At 38.4% G+C, this 17,074-nt stretch overlaps 1 protein-coding gene across 5 annotated transcripts in view; it reads left to right on the forward strand.

The window, feature by feature from the left end:
• The window catches only part of Evi5 (ecotropic viral integration site 5), a 155,091-nt gene that overhangs the window by 120,596 nt on the left and 17,421 nt on the right, over window positions 1-17,074 (forward strand). For all 5 annotated transcript variants that reach the window (XM_034508411.2, XM_034508407.2, XM_076937789.1 and 2 more), the window contains one exon: window positions 6,163-6,258. In XM_034508411.2, the coding sequence (XP_034364302.2) occupies window positions 6,163-6,258 (96 nt within the window). The remainder of the gene's footprint in view (window positions 1-6,162; window positions 6,259-17,074) is intronic.

Below are 17,074 nucleotides of genomic sequence, written 5' to 3' on the forward strand. Positions count from 1 at the left end.
TGGTGCTGAGGTGGCCAGCAGCTGAGCTGTGCACCTGTGTGCTGTAGTCTCCCTCGTCCACAGTCACATGCAGTTAGAAGTAGCATCCTCCGCTTGTCACAGCATGCCAGTGCTCAGAGTGGTTAATTGTGGAGCATTTTGGGTTTTGGATTTTTTTTTTTAATTAGAGATACTTAGCTTGTATGATGAATAAACTATATAAAAGAAGAAGTTAACTTTTTAAATGTAAGGATGGACTTTATTTTTTTTTAAAAAAATCTTCTTAGGACTACAAATTACAAAGGGAGAGCAGATTACTGCACAGAATCTAATGAATACATTTGCCTGTGCATAAAACTTTATCAAAGTCATTCATTTTACAAATTCACCCCACCCACCAGTGTTTTTGCTATAATGCTCTTAAGGTTACTATACCTTTATTTCAAATTCCATTACATGTTATTCTCTAAATATAAACTTTAAAGACCAAATTCTTGGTTTCTAAGAATGGCACCTTCAAAATGGGCAGATTCCACTCAAGTCTTTGGTGGCATTCTTCTTATTAGTGTGTGGAGGTTGTTCTTTAATAGATTTTGAAGCTTGCACTTGGGTCCTTGTGCAGTGCAGGCACTCAGCACTGAGTGGCACATGTAGCCCTAGAATCTAATTTTAGAGCAAGTTGTCATATATCTCTGTAATATTTGAAGAAGATTCTATGGTCTTTGCCTGTTCTCATTATGCAGTGTGAGTGGGATTGGCATTATGTCCTGACCCAGGAGGTCGGCTGGTAGAGAGTCTGGACCAGACAAGTTCATCACATGTAGTTTGTAGTGATTGCTCAAATACTGTGACTTTAGCCAGGTGGTGGTAGCACATGTCTTTAATCCCAGCACTTGGGAGGCAGAGGCAGGCAGATTTCTGAGTTCGAGGCCAGCCTGGTCTACAGAGTGAGTTCCAGGACAGCCAGGGCTACACAGAGAAACCCTGTCTCAAAAAAAAAAAAAAAAAAAAAGTGTGACTTTCACATTTTTTGATGGAAGCTTTGGACTGTACCTTCTTATTCTGGGCATTTGATACAGGATGGATATCTCTAATCTGAGAATTTAAAATAAACTTTTTTGAAGCTGGCACAATACAATAAATGGAAAATTCTACACATAACCTACACATCTCAATAAATGTAAATGCATTAAAAATTCATTGAGAAGTATTTTCAGCAAATGTGAACAACGAGTGTATATGTGTGTGAGCTGGTGTGGTGGTTTACTCCGTAATCCTCGCACTTAGGAAACCGAGGCAGGAGATCACAAGCTCAAGGCCTGGGCTTTGAATCTAGTCTGCATAGCTTAGCAAGAACCATCTCAAAATGAAAAAAATGATCTCTCCTAACTAAAACACTTAGTTCTGAACCTGGCTTTTTTCTTGGCTTTAGAATGAATGTCAGCTGAAAACCATCCACTCAAATCTTTTCTCTCAAAGTAAATAGCCAGGATTGGCTATGAGACTATAAGTTTTCAACCCCGTCAGAAATCCAGAATGACTGAGTTAACTAGAATTGTGGGAAGCACTAAGCATAGCTTCTAAAACTTAGCCAATTTATAGAGACCTCTGAACACTTGGACACTCCCTCTACTATATAACATTGGAGCATCTGTTCTTCCGCCTTCTGGCCCAGGATCATCTGACAGACCTTAGTGCTGCAGAATTATTAAGGGCTGATTACTCTGTCTAGGCAGACATAATCAGTTGACTATTCCGCAAGTGTGTCCTTTTCTGGACAGTAATTTGTCTGAAGATGGAAAGAGGCAATTCTTGCCTAGTGGCTGTCTCACCACAACTGGAGTAACTCCAAAGATGCTCAATTTCTTCTTAGAATCCAATACAGGAAGCTGTCAGGAGCAGACAGGTCTCTAATCAAAATGAACATTAATACAGAAATGTTTGTAACATCAATTCTGTGGACTTCTGACGTTTTGAAAACCAACTATCCATGTAAGGTAATCTGGACTGTTGTCTGTTAATTCCACTCAGCTATTTCTAAATAAAATATAGAAAACACCCCAACAATAAACTCCAACCCATGAATTTGCTGTAGTCCCTTAACTCACAGGCTGACCATCTCAAATCAGTTGAAAAAGTTAAAGGACTGGGTCTAGGCCTTGTATTCCTAAATGTGTTCTACAGGCACAATGCCTATGAGAGTATCAATATTCATCTCACTTTTATATCAATAAGAAGCTCGTACCAATGCAAACCTTAAATTTGAAATCAAAGTAAATTTGTGCCATTTAAGAAATTATAACTTCATCTTGATAATAATTGTACAGATTTCTACCAATAGGTTATGGCTATGCAATAAATCCTAGCTAATCCTCCCTATTCCCACAAAACCACTACTTTTCCCTAGAAAGACAGCCCAGTATTAACCACCTTAGTCCCCAAGCCCAGGCAATAGGGGCGCTGACTCTTCATTAACTTCTTCAAGCTGATTAAGGACATTGAAATATTAGAAGAGGGGTGGGGGGGAGAGTAAGTTGATAAGCCTCTGACGCTGTGTCTTCACTGCATCCAGATGGAATTCCAGGACATCGGAGGTTTGGGCAGGTCTGCTCAGCTTGCTTGATGAGTAGATACACCAAGGCTGTGTATTCTGCAATATACAGTTCTCAAAACAAATTTTAGTATCAAGATAATTTTTTTAGAGGGCTGACATTTTATTAAAGATGTTGGTTCTAACAGCTTTTCTTTTTTCCCCCTTTTTTATAGGATATAATATTTGCATTTCGAATTTTATCCCCTTACCCCATTCCCCCCACCACTCAGGAACCCCTTATCCCATCCCCCCTCCTCCTGCTTCTATGAGGGTGTGCCCCCACCTACTCCCCACTTTCAGATTCCCCCCCACTCAGTGTTCAGCCTTCATGGGACCAAAGATCTCCTCTCCTACCTATGCCCAACAAGATGACAGAGGTTCTGGTTAGTCAACAAAATGATGGACTGGGTATTAGGACTATCTTGTACCTCACTGGTACAAATTGGCATAATTATGCTAATTGTATTTTGAGAGAAAAGTTTTTTTTAACAGGAAGGATGATATGTAGGAGGAGCTAAGGTGGGAGGAGTACCAAGGAGAAGAAGGAGAGGAGAAGCTAGGTGATGAGAGAGAGAAAGAGAGGGGGGATATGGAGGCAGATGTTCACGTGTCTCCACCAGTCAAAGATAGTTGATATATCTAGGTTGGGTATTGGGTTACACTTCTGATTGAGCATTACCAAACTTATAAAGCCTTTGATTAACATTTTTAAAAAGTGTATAAAAGCAAAAAGGAAAAGGGGGCATGGGATAGGGTTTTCTAGGGGAGGGGGGAAATAGGGAAAGGGGATGGCATCTGAAATGTAAATAAAATATCCAATAAAAATAATAATAATAATAATACAAAAAAATATGCCAAAAAAAATGAAGAAAGTGGTCTGGGGACCTAGCTCATTGAGATAGCACCCTCTTACATGTAAGGCCGTAGGCTTAGGAACAAACCATTTTAAATACAAGTACAAACATTTTAAATACATAAATAAATTTCATGTTGTGACTTGCATTTTGTACGAAAGACTTCTCATTATGTGTTTCCAAGTATTTCAAAAGCAAATACAGAACACTTCTGGTTACAAAAATTTTGGCGAAGGTATAGCTTAATCTCTATAGCTTTTCATATTAAATTCCCAGGAAAATATAATGAAAGTAGCCGTTATTACTGGAACAAGGTATAGATTTGTATTTATTTCTGTGTGTATGTGTGTAACCCAAGGCTTCTTCCCAAATGATAAGCAAAGTGATGTTAACCTTTTGATTAAGCTTTATACACAGAATTTTTGGCTTAAGGCTTAATTAAAATCCTGAAATAGTCAGTCGTATGGCAAAGCTAGTGGGGTGTACGTGTATGCCTGTTATAATCACTACTTTATACCCGCTGAAACTTCATTTATGATCTGACAGGAAGTACATGTGCAAGGTCTCCTTGGTGAATACATGGAGTGTTGATACACGGAGCCTCTTTCTTCACCAATTATTTTTACTTAGTAAACCAGTGAGCTGGCAATCTGTTGTTATCAGCTAGACCAAAAGAAAACCTCAAGAATGCAAGTCTCTGATAAATTTATTAGTGTAGCTGACATTTCCCACTTTCTTATCAGAAACAAACATATGACAGTACTTGAAAATAGGAAGCCATAAAAATACGTAGAAAAAAACCCTTAAACATTAGATAACTGAATGAACTGTTTTAGAAGTTGTATGAAGTTAATATATAATTCTTAGAATATATAGGTCTTTAATATATTTTACATTGTGAATATGTATTCTGCTTTTATACTGAAAGAAGGTAGAAATACTAGAAAGCTTTACAGTAATATTTAAATGAAAGTCTGTTTGCACATTAAAAATCAAGAATTTGTACAAGGTCATTTATACATTTATATACATATTATGATATAAATATCATAAATAACATTTAGGGTATTTCTGAATCTTTGTTTCCCCCTTTAAAATATCGTTGATGTCTTCCTAAGTGGTGCATTGATTCCAAATACTCGGACAAGAGCCCTTTGGCAGGTGTGTGTATAAATGTGCTGGTGTGCTGGTGCCAGGTGAGGAGAAGTGTTCTGAGATAAACACGGAGCTGCTCAATTATTCTTCCCTCGGTCGACCCTGCGTGCACTAACAGTTTTTACTCACTTTCCAAGGCATCTTTAAATGTAAATATGTTATCTGCCATATACATTTGACTTAATTGAATATTAGCATTTTTCTTGGAAATTTCTTTTATCCAGGGAGTATAAGTTCAAGGAACATGTTTATATTATTATTATTATTTTGCTATTGTTTGGTTTTTGTGGTATTGAAGATAGAACCTAGGACCTCATGTGTGCTAGGCACCACTGATCAGGGTTTGTCTTCAACCTTTGTTTTTTTTTGTCATTTATTTAGGGATTTCGTTGGTTTTGGGGGAGAGTTCATACACAAGATGGCTTTCTTTTTTCATTAAAATCCTTCCATTTTTTTAATTTAAAAATTTGTTTTAGATATGTTTATTTTTATTTTATGAGTGTTTTGCCTCTGTGTGTTTATGTAGACCACATGTTTGCTTGCTACCTGTGGAGATCAGAGAGAATGTCAGATTTCCTGGATCTGGAGTTATGGAGGTTATAAGCTACAGTGTGTGTGTTAAGAACTGAACCCTAATCCTCTGCAACAAAAAGTGCTCTTAACCACTGAGCCATGTCTGCATCCCTTCACCTTTTTTATTGGAAAATCTTCAGATGTCCATATTTTCATCAGTGCTATCTTTCCTCCAAAAAACACATCTGCTCTGGCAAGTTTATATTTAAGCCAGACCCACATTTGGATGAAACATCTCTGGACTCAGTTGTTTTAAACAGACTGACTGACCCCTATTTTGCCTAAATAGTTTCTCCATTGCTAATGTCCCCCTAGGAGAGAGTGGGTGTAAGTTAACATTGCTGCTTATTCTCCAGGCCCTCAAACCCAAGGTCTTTCTGTGGTTTTCACCTTCTTTCCCACAGTCTAAGAGCTTATCTTGAGTTAATTACCTTATTTGTGTGCAATTTGATGTCAGCTTATAGCTTCCAAGTGAGTTTATGTCTCTTCAGCCCCTGCAGTGCTTTAGAAATCAGCTCTATCTAGGATTCCCAGTGTACATTCTGAGCAAATGTAACAGGAGCATCACAGGTAAGTTTCCCTTTCTAGAATTGGAGAACTTTTTCTGTTTCTGCAAAAGATTTCAGGTATAATTTGAACTCCAGTTGGGAGTTTTTTGACTAGGAACTGGCTTTGATGGTTGGTAGAAAAACAACTGCCTGAGAAAATGATTATATAAATGTCCTTGAAATTTCAGAGTAATTTTGCCATCAGAGAATCTGTTTGATAATTAATTTTAAGATTTTCTCAAGGGTTATTTTATAAGATGTGTGGCTTGTCAACACCCATTAGCCACATGATAAACACTGAGAAACACTCAGTTTTATTCATTTTGAATTCCTTCCCAGTGGAAGAATAGATTTGTTCAGAATTCAGCTAACTGAACTGCTGCCCTAGGTCTTAAAATATCTTAGCTCATGGTGTAAAACTTGCCCACTGATTTTGCTTTGTTGTATTGTCACAAAACAGAAAGAAGAGGGCAAGCTCCAAGGACAGCTTAACAGGTCTGACTCTAACCAGTACATTAGGGAACTGAAGGACCAGATAGCAGAGCTGACTCATGAGGTGAGTGATAAATGTTGGTCTTCACATATTTCTTCCTTCCTTCCTCTCTTGATGTAACACATTATTACTGACCTTTTCATGCTAAATGTTTCTGTGAATTCATGATTATCGTTAAGAGCACCTTAGAAGATTGCTTTTATAAGCAAAGATTTTTGTGCTCATAGTAAGATTTTTGTCTTCTCTAAACTTTTAATAATTACTTAAAATGGTCAATCTCTGACATATATCTTATTTTTTATTGTTATCTGAAAACACTTGGTGGTTGTCTGAGTCTTAAATATACTTTGGTTATATTAAACTTTTCCTTACACCTACCTGACTAGATTTGTGGTGCTGCCACTGAGTGGGGGGTTGGGGGAGGGGAGTCTTTTCCCTCTGGCTTCCTTTCCCTACACCTAACTGACTGGATCTGTGGTGTTGCCATTGGGGTGGGGGTGTCCTTTCCCTCTGGCCTCCTTTCCCCATCACAGTGTTCTTACTGAGATTGCAAAAAAGGATACTTGCCTAATATCATCAGTTAAACAGATTTCTTAGTATTTGAATGCTTTATAAACTGGCACCTAGAATGTCTGACATTTAGCCAATGAAATTTGTCAGAATTTTACTAGCTTTTATGCTTATTTAAATTACTTAAACTAATCTCTCATGATGGGAGAGAACCAGTTTGTTGGTGCAGCTTAAATCACTTCCTGTTCTTTACTGTTCTCTCATGGTACATATTCAGCAATACAGGTAAAACTATGTGTCTTATTTTGAATCTTAGTAAAATAATGTTTATTCACAGTAATGACATTTGAAAGGATAGTATAAACTTGATTTTCTGTAAAGAATAAAGAAGAAAGAGAACTCCTTTGCCACTAGATGAATCTAAACCTCAAAGGAACAAGTGTGGACATTGCCCTTTCCTGGTCTGACATCCTTCAGTTGAGGGCTGAATGTTGGTGAAATAACTTCCTGAGGGAGTTAGTCTAAGAGTGAATTCCCTGTGAGGACAAAGCAAAACTTCAACAAATTGGACAGGTTTACATGTAGGTCACTTCAGTTTTCTTTGGCATAGGAACATTCCTATCAATATTAGTATAATTAATATAATATGATAGTATCAATATTGTATTAATATTATATATTAGAATTATTATAAATAATTAATTAGTATTATAATAATATTAGTTTTATTACCCATTATAACATTTGAGGGGGCAGGTCGTATGTATAATTTTTGCCTATTAGTATGTATTAAACAAATAGCTTGTGTTTCATCTCTGTCCATGTGGTATAAGTCCTCCCCATGGGAACTTCTCCTTGTGATCAGAGAATGTTAAGAAATTCTGACTAAAATGAAGCAATTTCCCATAAAGTATAAGAAAACTAATATTTTTGGATTAAAAAACATAAAGTATAAAAAACTAATATTATTGGATTAAAAATTATATATAAATTGATTGTATTTCTAATACTAGCCTAATTAATCAACAGGCATTAATTTTGCTTGTCACATGCAGTATCTAAAAACAACCAAAACCAAAAACCAGAAAAGTTGTTCTCATCAAGACAGATAGGAAATTATTCACATGAGATTTAGCTTTAATGCATTGGTTGATTGATTGATTGAGTAACCGATCGATTGATCTATTTTGGAAGGCAGAATCTTGCTTTGTCATCTAATCTGATTTCAAACTTTCAATCCTTTTGCTTCAGCCTCTGGACACTGGGATTATAGGTGTGCACCACTCACTATGTATGCATGTGTAAGATGTGTATGTCTCTATATTAATGACTTTGAAAGCAGTTTCTTATATAAACTTAAAGAGAAAACTAACCTTCAGAGTAAAATCTTCTGTTAAAGAGCTAGATCCAAATTAAAGACTCTAAGTTTGTGATGAGATACAGTTCAGAATAGCCCAAATCCTGGGCTTAAGAAGGCTCCTGATAGACGTTATGGTCCATGGAAAATGATAGTACAGCTGGGACCACATACAGAGGCACAGAACTGGACCTGAGAACATGGAAGGAGCTCAGTGGAGACAGAACCTCAGTAAAGAGTTAATGTGACTGAGTCTTCACAAAGGAGGGTAGGCTGAGGAGAAGGGTTCTGATGAGCCTTTTAAGCTAGAAAGTCTGTAGAGCACAGGATGAAGTCATTTCAGGTAATCAGTTGGAGATGCTTTTTCACTGTTTCCCAAGTAGATTAATTCATATGCTTGTTTTAGTTTATCACAAAACAGGCTAAACAGCAGTGAAGTTTAAACCAAGATACTGGTTGAAATAGTCTGACTGCATGGCAGACTGAATAAATGGCTCAGTGGGTAAGAATGTTTGCTGCTCTTTGCCAAAGACCTGAGTTTCAAAGACTCACAACTGATTGTAATTCCAGCTCCAGGGCTCCATGTCCTCTTCTGGCTACTGAGTACCTGCATACATGTGCACACACAGATAGACACATATGTACTGCACATATATAAAGTAAACCTTTAAAGACAAGAGTAGACTTACCAAAGAAATGACTACTGTAGAGGTTAGAGAGCTGACTCAGTGGCTAAGAGTACTTACTGTTCCTGTAGAGGACTAAGGTTCAGTTTCCAGTACCTATGTCAGACAGCTTAGAGCTGGCTTTAACTTCAGTTCTAGGACACCCACACATCGATGATGTGCATAAACTCATCACAAGCACATGTGCTTACTCATAAATAATATATACATATTTTTAAATTACTGCTATAATTACCATTGTCCAGTTCTGTTATATTTCTGAGGGGATTAAGTACTGAAACACTTTTACTTTCTATTTGCATTCTTTGGTATAGCAGTTCACAGTTTAAAAAAGATAACCAAGGTCAACCTGACCTTGGTAACATTTATATGCTAGAATTTGCTAAATCTTTGGCTTTCAATTTGAAATTTTTATTTAAGTATTAATGCTGTAGATGAACATGTAACTGCTAACAGTTTGTTAGCCGATCTGTGTACTTATTGAAGGGACATCTCAAGAGAAACTTGGCACATTCATCTTCTGCAGATAGAGCACTATACGTGTTATAGCTGTGACCCCGTCTCACTGTTGGCCTGATGAAGCAGGTTGAGTGTCTGAGTGGCTAGATAATTAATGGTCTGTAGTGTAGTGATGGTTTATATTTATTGAGTACTGTGTCAGGTGGCTGATCTTGGACAACCCCTCCTTCATTGTGGTACCATTCTTGGCTGCATGGATATGGAAACTGAGGCAGAAAAGTGCTACATATTTTCCAGGTGTATACAGGCAGCTGTGCTTGACCCATCCAGTTCACTTGCTCTCCCTGTAATCCTATATAGACATTAGCTCTCATACCTGAATTCTTAAGAATGGCCATTGGCACATGAGCTGTGACATTTCTCCCTGGAACATGTTGCAGATGTCCAAGAGAGACAGGTTTTTCATTTTTTAACTTAGACCACCATATGTCACAGGAATCTTTTATTGTTTCTATAAACTTAGTAGGCAGTTATAAATTTGAATGAATAAAGGAAATCAAACAAAGCCTTTCCTGAAATTGCTTTGAAAATGTGTTAAGCATTTCTTTTAAAATTCTGATATCCATGTGCACCTGAGCTAAAGATGTGATTAAATATCCACCAAAAGATTTTTAATGCACAATATGTAATATAATTTTAATAGGCACACTCATTTTGTTACTAACATGGAAATTTTAAAATTAAAAAATCCTTTAGAATCAGATGACAAGTATACCTTTGTACTTTGACACAATGTTTCATTTTCTGATATTTCCATTCTCTTATATTTGTTTACAAATGAATAGTAAGGGGCTGGGGGAACTGTTGTTAAGAGCACTTGCCACTCTTCAGAGAGCAGGGGCTCAGTTCCCACTACCCACATTGGTTTACTCACCACCTGACAGGACGTGACATCCTCTTCTGGCCTCTGAGGACATCTGCACTATAAGCACACACACACACACACACAAATACATACAAGGATGCACGGCATGCTTCTTTACCCAGGGGCCATCTTGCTAGACTTCACCTTTCCTTTCTTTAACTGCTTCTTCTCTGCTGTTTCTTCTCTAAGACTTAGTATCCTTTTAGATATGGCAGGGCCCCAAGAATGTTTGTTCTCTTGTTTATTAAGGAGTAGCCAAGAATAGAATCACATCTTTATCTTCAAACTGCAGGTCTAGAAACAGAAATAAGGACTTTTTAATAAAAAGGTTTTTTGTTTGTACTGATGGCTGCTGATGTTGGTCAATTTTTGATTTGTATGAACATTTTAATGTTTAAGTTATGGGTTGTGATTTGTTTTTACAGTAGAAAAATATTTGTTTTCCCAGTGTAGCAGCTTCTGATTAGGAAGTATACCCTTAAAATAACCTTTCTTTCAGTGAGTCAGTGTACCAAGTAGGAGCTCACACTAGCCTCAGAGCAAGTAGGGTTTTTTTTTAGGACTAAACAGTGCCCTGAAGAGAGTGAACAGTCATGTTTGTACACCTGTCAAAGTTACCTTAAGATCCTTAAATGGCTATTGTGGCTTATAAATCTTACTATATGTGCATACACACACACAGACACTAAACTGTTTATTGTACCAAGTATAATTTTTATTTAGAATAATATATTGTTACAATGCTTGTTTTTATGTTCCTATTTGTCTTCACCTGGCCTTGTGTTTAGTAGTAAGTGTTCTCCCACTGCATTCTACCCATAACTCTAAAATACTCAAGCCACTCAGCCTAAAGACAATGAACTTGTAAAGAAAGAACATTCATTTTAGCTCAACAGATCTGTAGGTTGTGGTCAATGACTGGTTAGTTCTTTGGGGTCTTGCTAAGGCACCACATCATGGCAGCAATGTGTGATGGGACAAAATTCCTCATCTTGAGGCCAGGAATGCCAGGGTACCACATTTAGGATAACTTTAGGGACACTCCCACAGTGAAATTCTTAAGCACTTGCTGCTCTTAGATGTGCTGTCTCATCCCCCACTCTTCTCAGTCTCTCTTCCCTCGTTTGTTCATGAGCGAGGTGGGGGGGGGGGGGGGGAAGAGAGGCATTACGGATACTAAGCAAGCACTGTGTCATTGCTACATCTTCAGTCTAGCACCGTTTCATAGAAATGCAAAACCTTCTGTTAGTGCCAGCCTGGAGACCAAACCTTTAGTACACGGACCTCTGGGGAACACAGATGACCCAAGCTATAACAGTATTTAAAGCCAAGATTTAAGATTCATATATTTTTAGGCCTGATGTGGTTTTTAACATTTATGAAGCATTTCATTTTGTTTCGTTAGCTATGTGAAGACGTTAAGGCCCAAGAATTAAGGAACTTACTCATAATTATACAACTGTTAGTATATGAGACCAAATTAATGTTCCTGCAAAAGAGTTGCTCTACAGCATCCCTTCCCTGCTGTACACCTGAGGATGTGCGTGGTTGGACATGTTGTTAGCATTCATGTTATTAACATACAAAACGTTCCCTGTGTGAATTAAAGTGAATCACCTCTCTCAGAACACAGTATCCAGTGAGTGGACCTAGTTTCACCTTCTGTTCTTTCCCTTTCTTTCTTCTACAGATTTTGGATTTTCATTTCATCCAAAACAGGGAAGTTGTTTAAGTGATCTTGCAGATGCCTCAGTCTCTAGTGAGGTGTCCTAAAATTCTGAAGATGAGGGGAATTGCTGGACAAAGGCAACCTGTTTTCTAGCCAAATCTGATACTTCTGGAAACAGAAGTAGATGAAGATAGCCACCATAATTCATACATACCTGTGACTTAACAGCAAATACAAGTGTAGCTGCAGGTGACTTAGATAATTTAGTTAAATTATATTAAATATATTAAATATATTCTGTATGGAGAATTCATAATTTAATTGGTGGCCAAATTTCTTAATGTTCTATTCATTTTTCTTACATACAGGGCTGTATATCTGTCTGCTCATTCTCTGACTCAAAAAAATATAATTTACCACATTCAGAGAAAAACTATAATTGTACACAAGCTGCCCTGCTTGTGTAGACTTATAAAATATTTTTTTCAGGCTTATGCTCTATTGTATGAGAAGGTCTGCCCAGTTATATGTGTTTGTGTGTCTCATTTGTGCTGTAGGTAACAGGTACTTTTAATTTGTTAATAAAGTATGTGTATCTGTAGTATTGATCTAATTAGAAACTGGAGTTAATTCATAAGAAGTTTAAAAAATAGGTCTGATAGGAGGTGCTAAGATGGTCTAAAAATCGCTTAAAGGAAAAATTTAAAGTCGAAAAATAAAGAAAGGTGCTAAAACTTAGGGAAACAAGAAGATCTCTTGGGAATATCCAAATTTGCCAAGGATTTCTAGGTCTGGAGAGATGACTCAGGCATTGAGAACACTAGCTGTTCTTTCCAAGGACCTGGGTTCAATTCCCAACTCCCACATGTAACTTCAGCCTCAGGGGATCGGAAACCCTCTTCTGACATTTGAAAGCACCTGGTATGCACATGGTGCACATACATATGTGCATACAAAACTCTTATATATATATATAAAATAGTAAGATAACCTAAACAACATTTAAGGAAATCTCTAGGATGAAATCTGAGCAAGTGGCTGGTTCAGAGAGCTCCAGGTTTGGACCTGATACAAAGACTTAAAGTCAAATAAACATCTTCAAAACAAGCCACCCTGGTCACAGAGCAGAGCAAGTGAAGTTGGGTTGAGGAAGGAGAGACCACAGCCCCTACTTTATTACTGTCCTTGGCTGTTTATATTCCCTGTGAGGTTTAGCGTCAACCTGAGTGGAAGTCAGCGGTGAGAAGAGTCTCAGTCAGCTTTGTAAGTCTGCTTACTCTTGAGAGTCTTCCACTGTGATAGGAACTCATGATTGTAGCCACTTTTTTTGAGTTCACATTGTCCCATATTTGGACAATGGTAATTCTCCCAAGCTGTTTCCAGTATTGGGTCTCCCCCTACCTCTGCACATACAGTCTTCCTACCCCTGCATGTACATTTTTCCCCGTGACCCTCATTAGTTTGTCATTCTTAGTTTGTGAGCATCTAAATAGCAGTTTGCATTCCATGGGAATATTTATACTAAAGTGTATATAAAGCAGTGGTTGTTAGTGTTGGTCAGTAACTGTCTTAAGAGATGGTCCTAAAAAGTATCTGTGACAGAACTGCAGTGTAAGACAGTGTGATGATTTATAAACCCAGAGCTTAGAAGGCTGAGGCAGTAGGATTACTGGGAGTCTGAAGCTCCTGGATTACAGAATAAGATCCTGTCTCCAGAGGGGAGTGGGAGGAGAGAGAGAGAGAGAAGAGACAACTGAGGCATGTCACTTAGAAAGTGGGTAGGTGTAGCATACATAGCAGCCTACAGTTGTAATCTTAGCATTTGAGACTGAGGCAGGATTGCTGAAAGTACCAGACCAGCACGGGCTACAGAATGAACCTGTCTCAAAAAACAAATGAACAAACAGAAGACCACGTAGGTTATGAAAAATAAAACGCACACGGCAGTCCATATTTTTGTAGAAAATGTAAAAAACTGTCAGAAAAGTTAAGAAACTTATGGTGAACTCTGTGGTTCTCTATTACACTTCTTAGCAGATGGAGTGGGGGGTGGGAGAGCCCTCCAGTGTTTCTGAGGAGACCATGCAGTGACTCTTAGATATTCCATAGGAAACAGGGACTCGCTAGCATCTGAAAGCATGTCCGTTGCATGTGCACTCTCACCTTGATTACAGAGCCAACATCTGCAGTGACATTTGCAGGATGTTTGAGGCTCAGCTCGGTAGGAGTAGTGAAAATCGCTCACACTGTAAACCCAGTCTTCCTCAAGTGCCCCCCTGCATGAAAACTCATGTTTTAATAATGTCTTATATTTAAAAGCTGGTTGTTCCCATTCTTTGTCTAACTTCTGCTTTTCCCGTTGACTGTTATGACAGTTCTCCCAGACACACTGTTAAAGCAGAGGTGGAGGAGATGTTTGGTGCTCATTCAGTTTATTTGGTTTTCAACAGCAATTCTGGATTTGTGCTGTCTGTCTGTCTGTCTGTCTGTCTGTCTGTATATCTGTATATCTGTGTGCGTGTGAAGAGGGGGGTTGTTTTAGTTTAGTTTTTGTTCTCCGTTGTGCTAGAGATGATTAGAGAACTCATCTTTAGAACTGTGGACTCAGAGTCAAGAGGCTTGTGTTTTAGCTATCTTTGACACTGATCCTGTGTCCTTAAAGTGCCAGCTCATTTTATCTATCCATCCAGTTAGTGAACACTTGAGCAGCGGTCAGTTCCCAAACTTGCCTTAGATGCTGCCTCAGTGTATGATCCTACAGCAGTCACAGTAAATGGTTCTTAAGGCTCTTTCCATCCTGAGATTGGAACAGGAAGTTGGAACTGGAAAGAAAGCAGGCAGTATGGCGGTGCTGTGGTCCAAGCACATGGCAGCAGGCCCAGAAGCATGTCAGAGAATCTCCAGTGTGGCTGGAGAGGTGACTTAATGTTGGGGGCATGTGCTTCTGAAGCTGGAGGACCTGGGTTTGGAACCCAACACCCACATTCTTTAACAAAACAAAACAAAACAAAACAAAACAGGTGTGGTTATGTATTCTGAGGGTGGAGGCAGTTGTGTCTGTTGCTGAGAGAGAGAGAGATCCTCTCTTAAAGGAATAAGGTAGAGGGTGATAAAACAGGACACTGATGTCCTCTTCTGGCCTCTTTGCACACGTGGTACCCCACACCCGTATCATACACACACTCCTCCACTCTGAGGCTGCCTATGCTGTATACTAGACGAGGAGTAGAAAGTAGCCAGGGAAAGGACAGCATGGTATGTTTCAGGTAGAGAGGCATATGTGCGAGAAGATAGTTAGGGCAAGCGCTCACAGAAGCGACCAGGGAGGAGCACAAAAGTAGTGGAGATCACAGTGAGGCCCCGAGGCCAGGCCATCCAGGCTCCCTTGTTTTCCCTTTAGATCAAGTGTGTTAGACCAGGCTGGCTTGAATTTAGGGCAACCTGCTCCTTCAGTACTAAGATTAAAGACATACACCTCCACACCTAGCAAGCAACTTAATTTTTATGTTACTTTTAAAAAATAAATAATATAGTGCTAGCTTTTTTTTTTCCAAATTAGGAACATTTGCTGAGTATCAGTTAAAGGAACTTTGCTAAAAAATGAACTACTGGCTCTCAGATTTACTAAAGCACGAAGTTTTAACTTGGCTAGAGGTTTAAAGCAGTGAATCATGTGCTTTTCATAAACAGTATCTCACAGATGCAGTTGACATGAGATAGTCAGATTTTCTCTCCCCACAAACAGAACAGCTGGAAATGTCTACCAGTGTACGTGTCACAGACTCTGCTGCCTGTCTGATTTAAGTTGTGGTCAGTGTGAGGAACCTGTGAGGTGATAAGATAGCATTCATGAGGTCATGTGGTTTGCAAGTACCCAATCTTCACTGAGCAGCCTGCAGTCTCAGGACAAAGAGGAGTAAGATGCTGACCTAGCCTAGGGGTTTGTGCTCCCTGGCAAGGGGGAAGGGTGCTACATGTTTTAAAGTTACAGCTCCTGAAAATAAATGAGCCCTGCAAGTCATTCATGAGGCCTCCTTCACCCTCAGCTTCTCAGCCTAGAGCACTCAATTTTTATTGCAGCATGGTTTTCTGTTTCAGATGAAGCTGAAAGAGGTAGCCATCATTTATTCTCCCTTTTGAATGATTTTGAATGAAAAAAGTCATTCATTCATTAATTTATTTACTTTACATCCCAGCTATTTTTTTTATTGAGGGAAAAACTGCATGTAGAAGATTTACATTATGTTTTTTTATCGGTTAGAAATTACTTTCCAAGTACACAGTTACTTATTTTTAGCCTGTCAAATATCTTATTTGAATCATACACATAAAATGACTACCTACTTTTATATAAGCAAAGGATAATTTTATCAAGATAGTTGTGTGATCAGCTTTGCCCAGGTACAGTTACGTTCTGTAGGCTTGAGAGTGTTCACAGGGTCTTCACTGTCAGTTCCAGAACTCTAGGCAGTCTAGACAGAAATGCTGTCCCCTTCAGCAGCCACTCCTCCAGATTTCTTTCCCTTGGTCTAGGCCACCACTGACCCTCTTTCCGTCTCTGTAGAGGTTCCTTGATTCTGCATGTGTAATACAAATAGAAACATATAATATTTAGTCTTATGTAACCTTCCTCTTAGCACAATATATTCAAGAGTTACCCATATGGTACTCGCTGTCCGTACTTCATTCTTTTATATTGCCTAATAATACTTAAAAATAGGAATATACCACCTTTTATCCATTGACTAGTTGATAAATATTGGCTTATTCTTCTGTCATGAACACTACTACTGTGAGCATCACATACAGACTTCCGTATGAACTTTTGTTTGCATCTGAGTATACAATTATAAGTAGATTTGTTGGATTGTAGGTCAACTCCACATTCAGCAGCTGAGGAAATACCATACTGTTTTCCAAAGCTGCTGTTAACAGTTTCCATTCCACTAGGTGTGTATGAGGCTAGCACTTGGTCTGTCTCTGTGGTGACAGCCATCCCAGTAAATGTGAGGACTGTAGTCTGATGTGTAGCCCAGGCTAGCCTCTGTCTAACTCATAACTCTCCTTCGCTCTCTCAGGTACTATGATTTATGTGGCTCTTATGGGCATTCTTTGCATGGTTTAAGGAAGTAGAATATCTTTGAATAGCCCAGTTGGCCATTTATATCTTTAGGGAAATGTCTGTTTAGGTCCTTTTTGCATTTTGAAACCATCTTTGTTTTTTGTTTTATTTATTTGAAAATTGAGTTTTCAGAGTTTTTTGGGTTTTTTTT

Source organism: Arvicanthis niloticus, chromosome 7, assembly GCF_011762505.2.
Source record: "Arvicanthis niloticus isolate mArvNil1 chromosome 7, mArvNil1.pat.X, whole genome shotgun sequence".
NCBI classification, from domain to species: Eukaryota; Metazoa; Chordata; class Mammalia; order Rodentia; family Muridae; genus Arvicanthis; species Arvicanthis niloticus.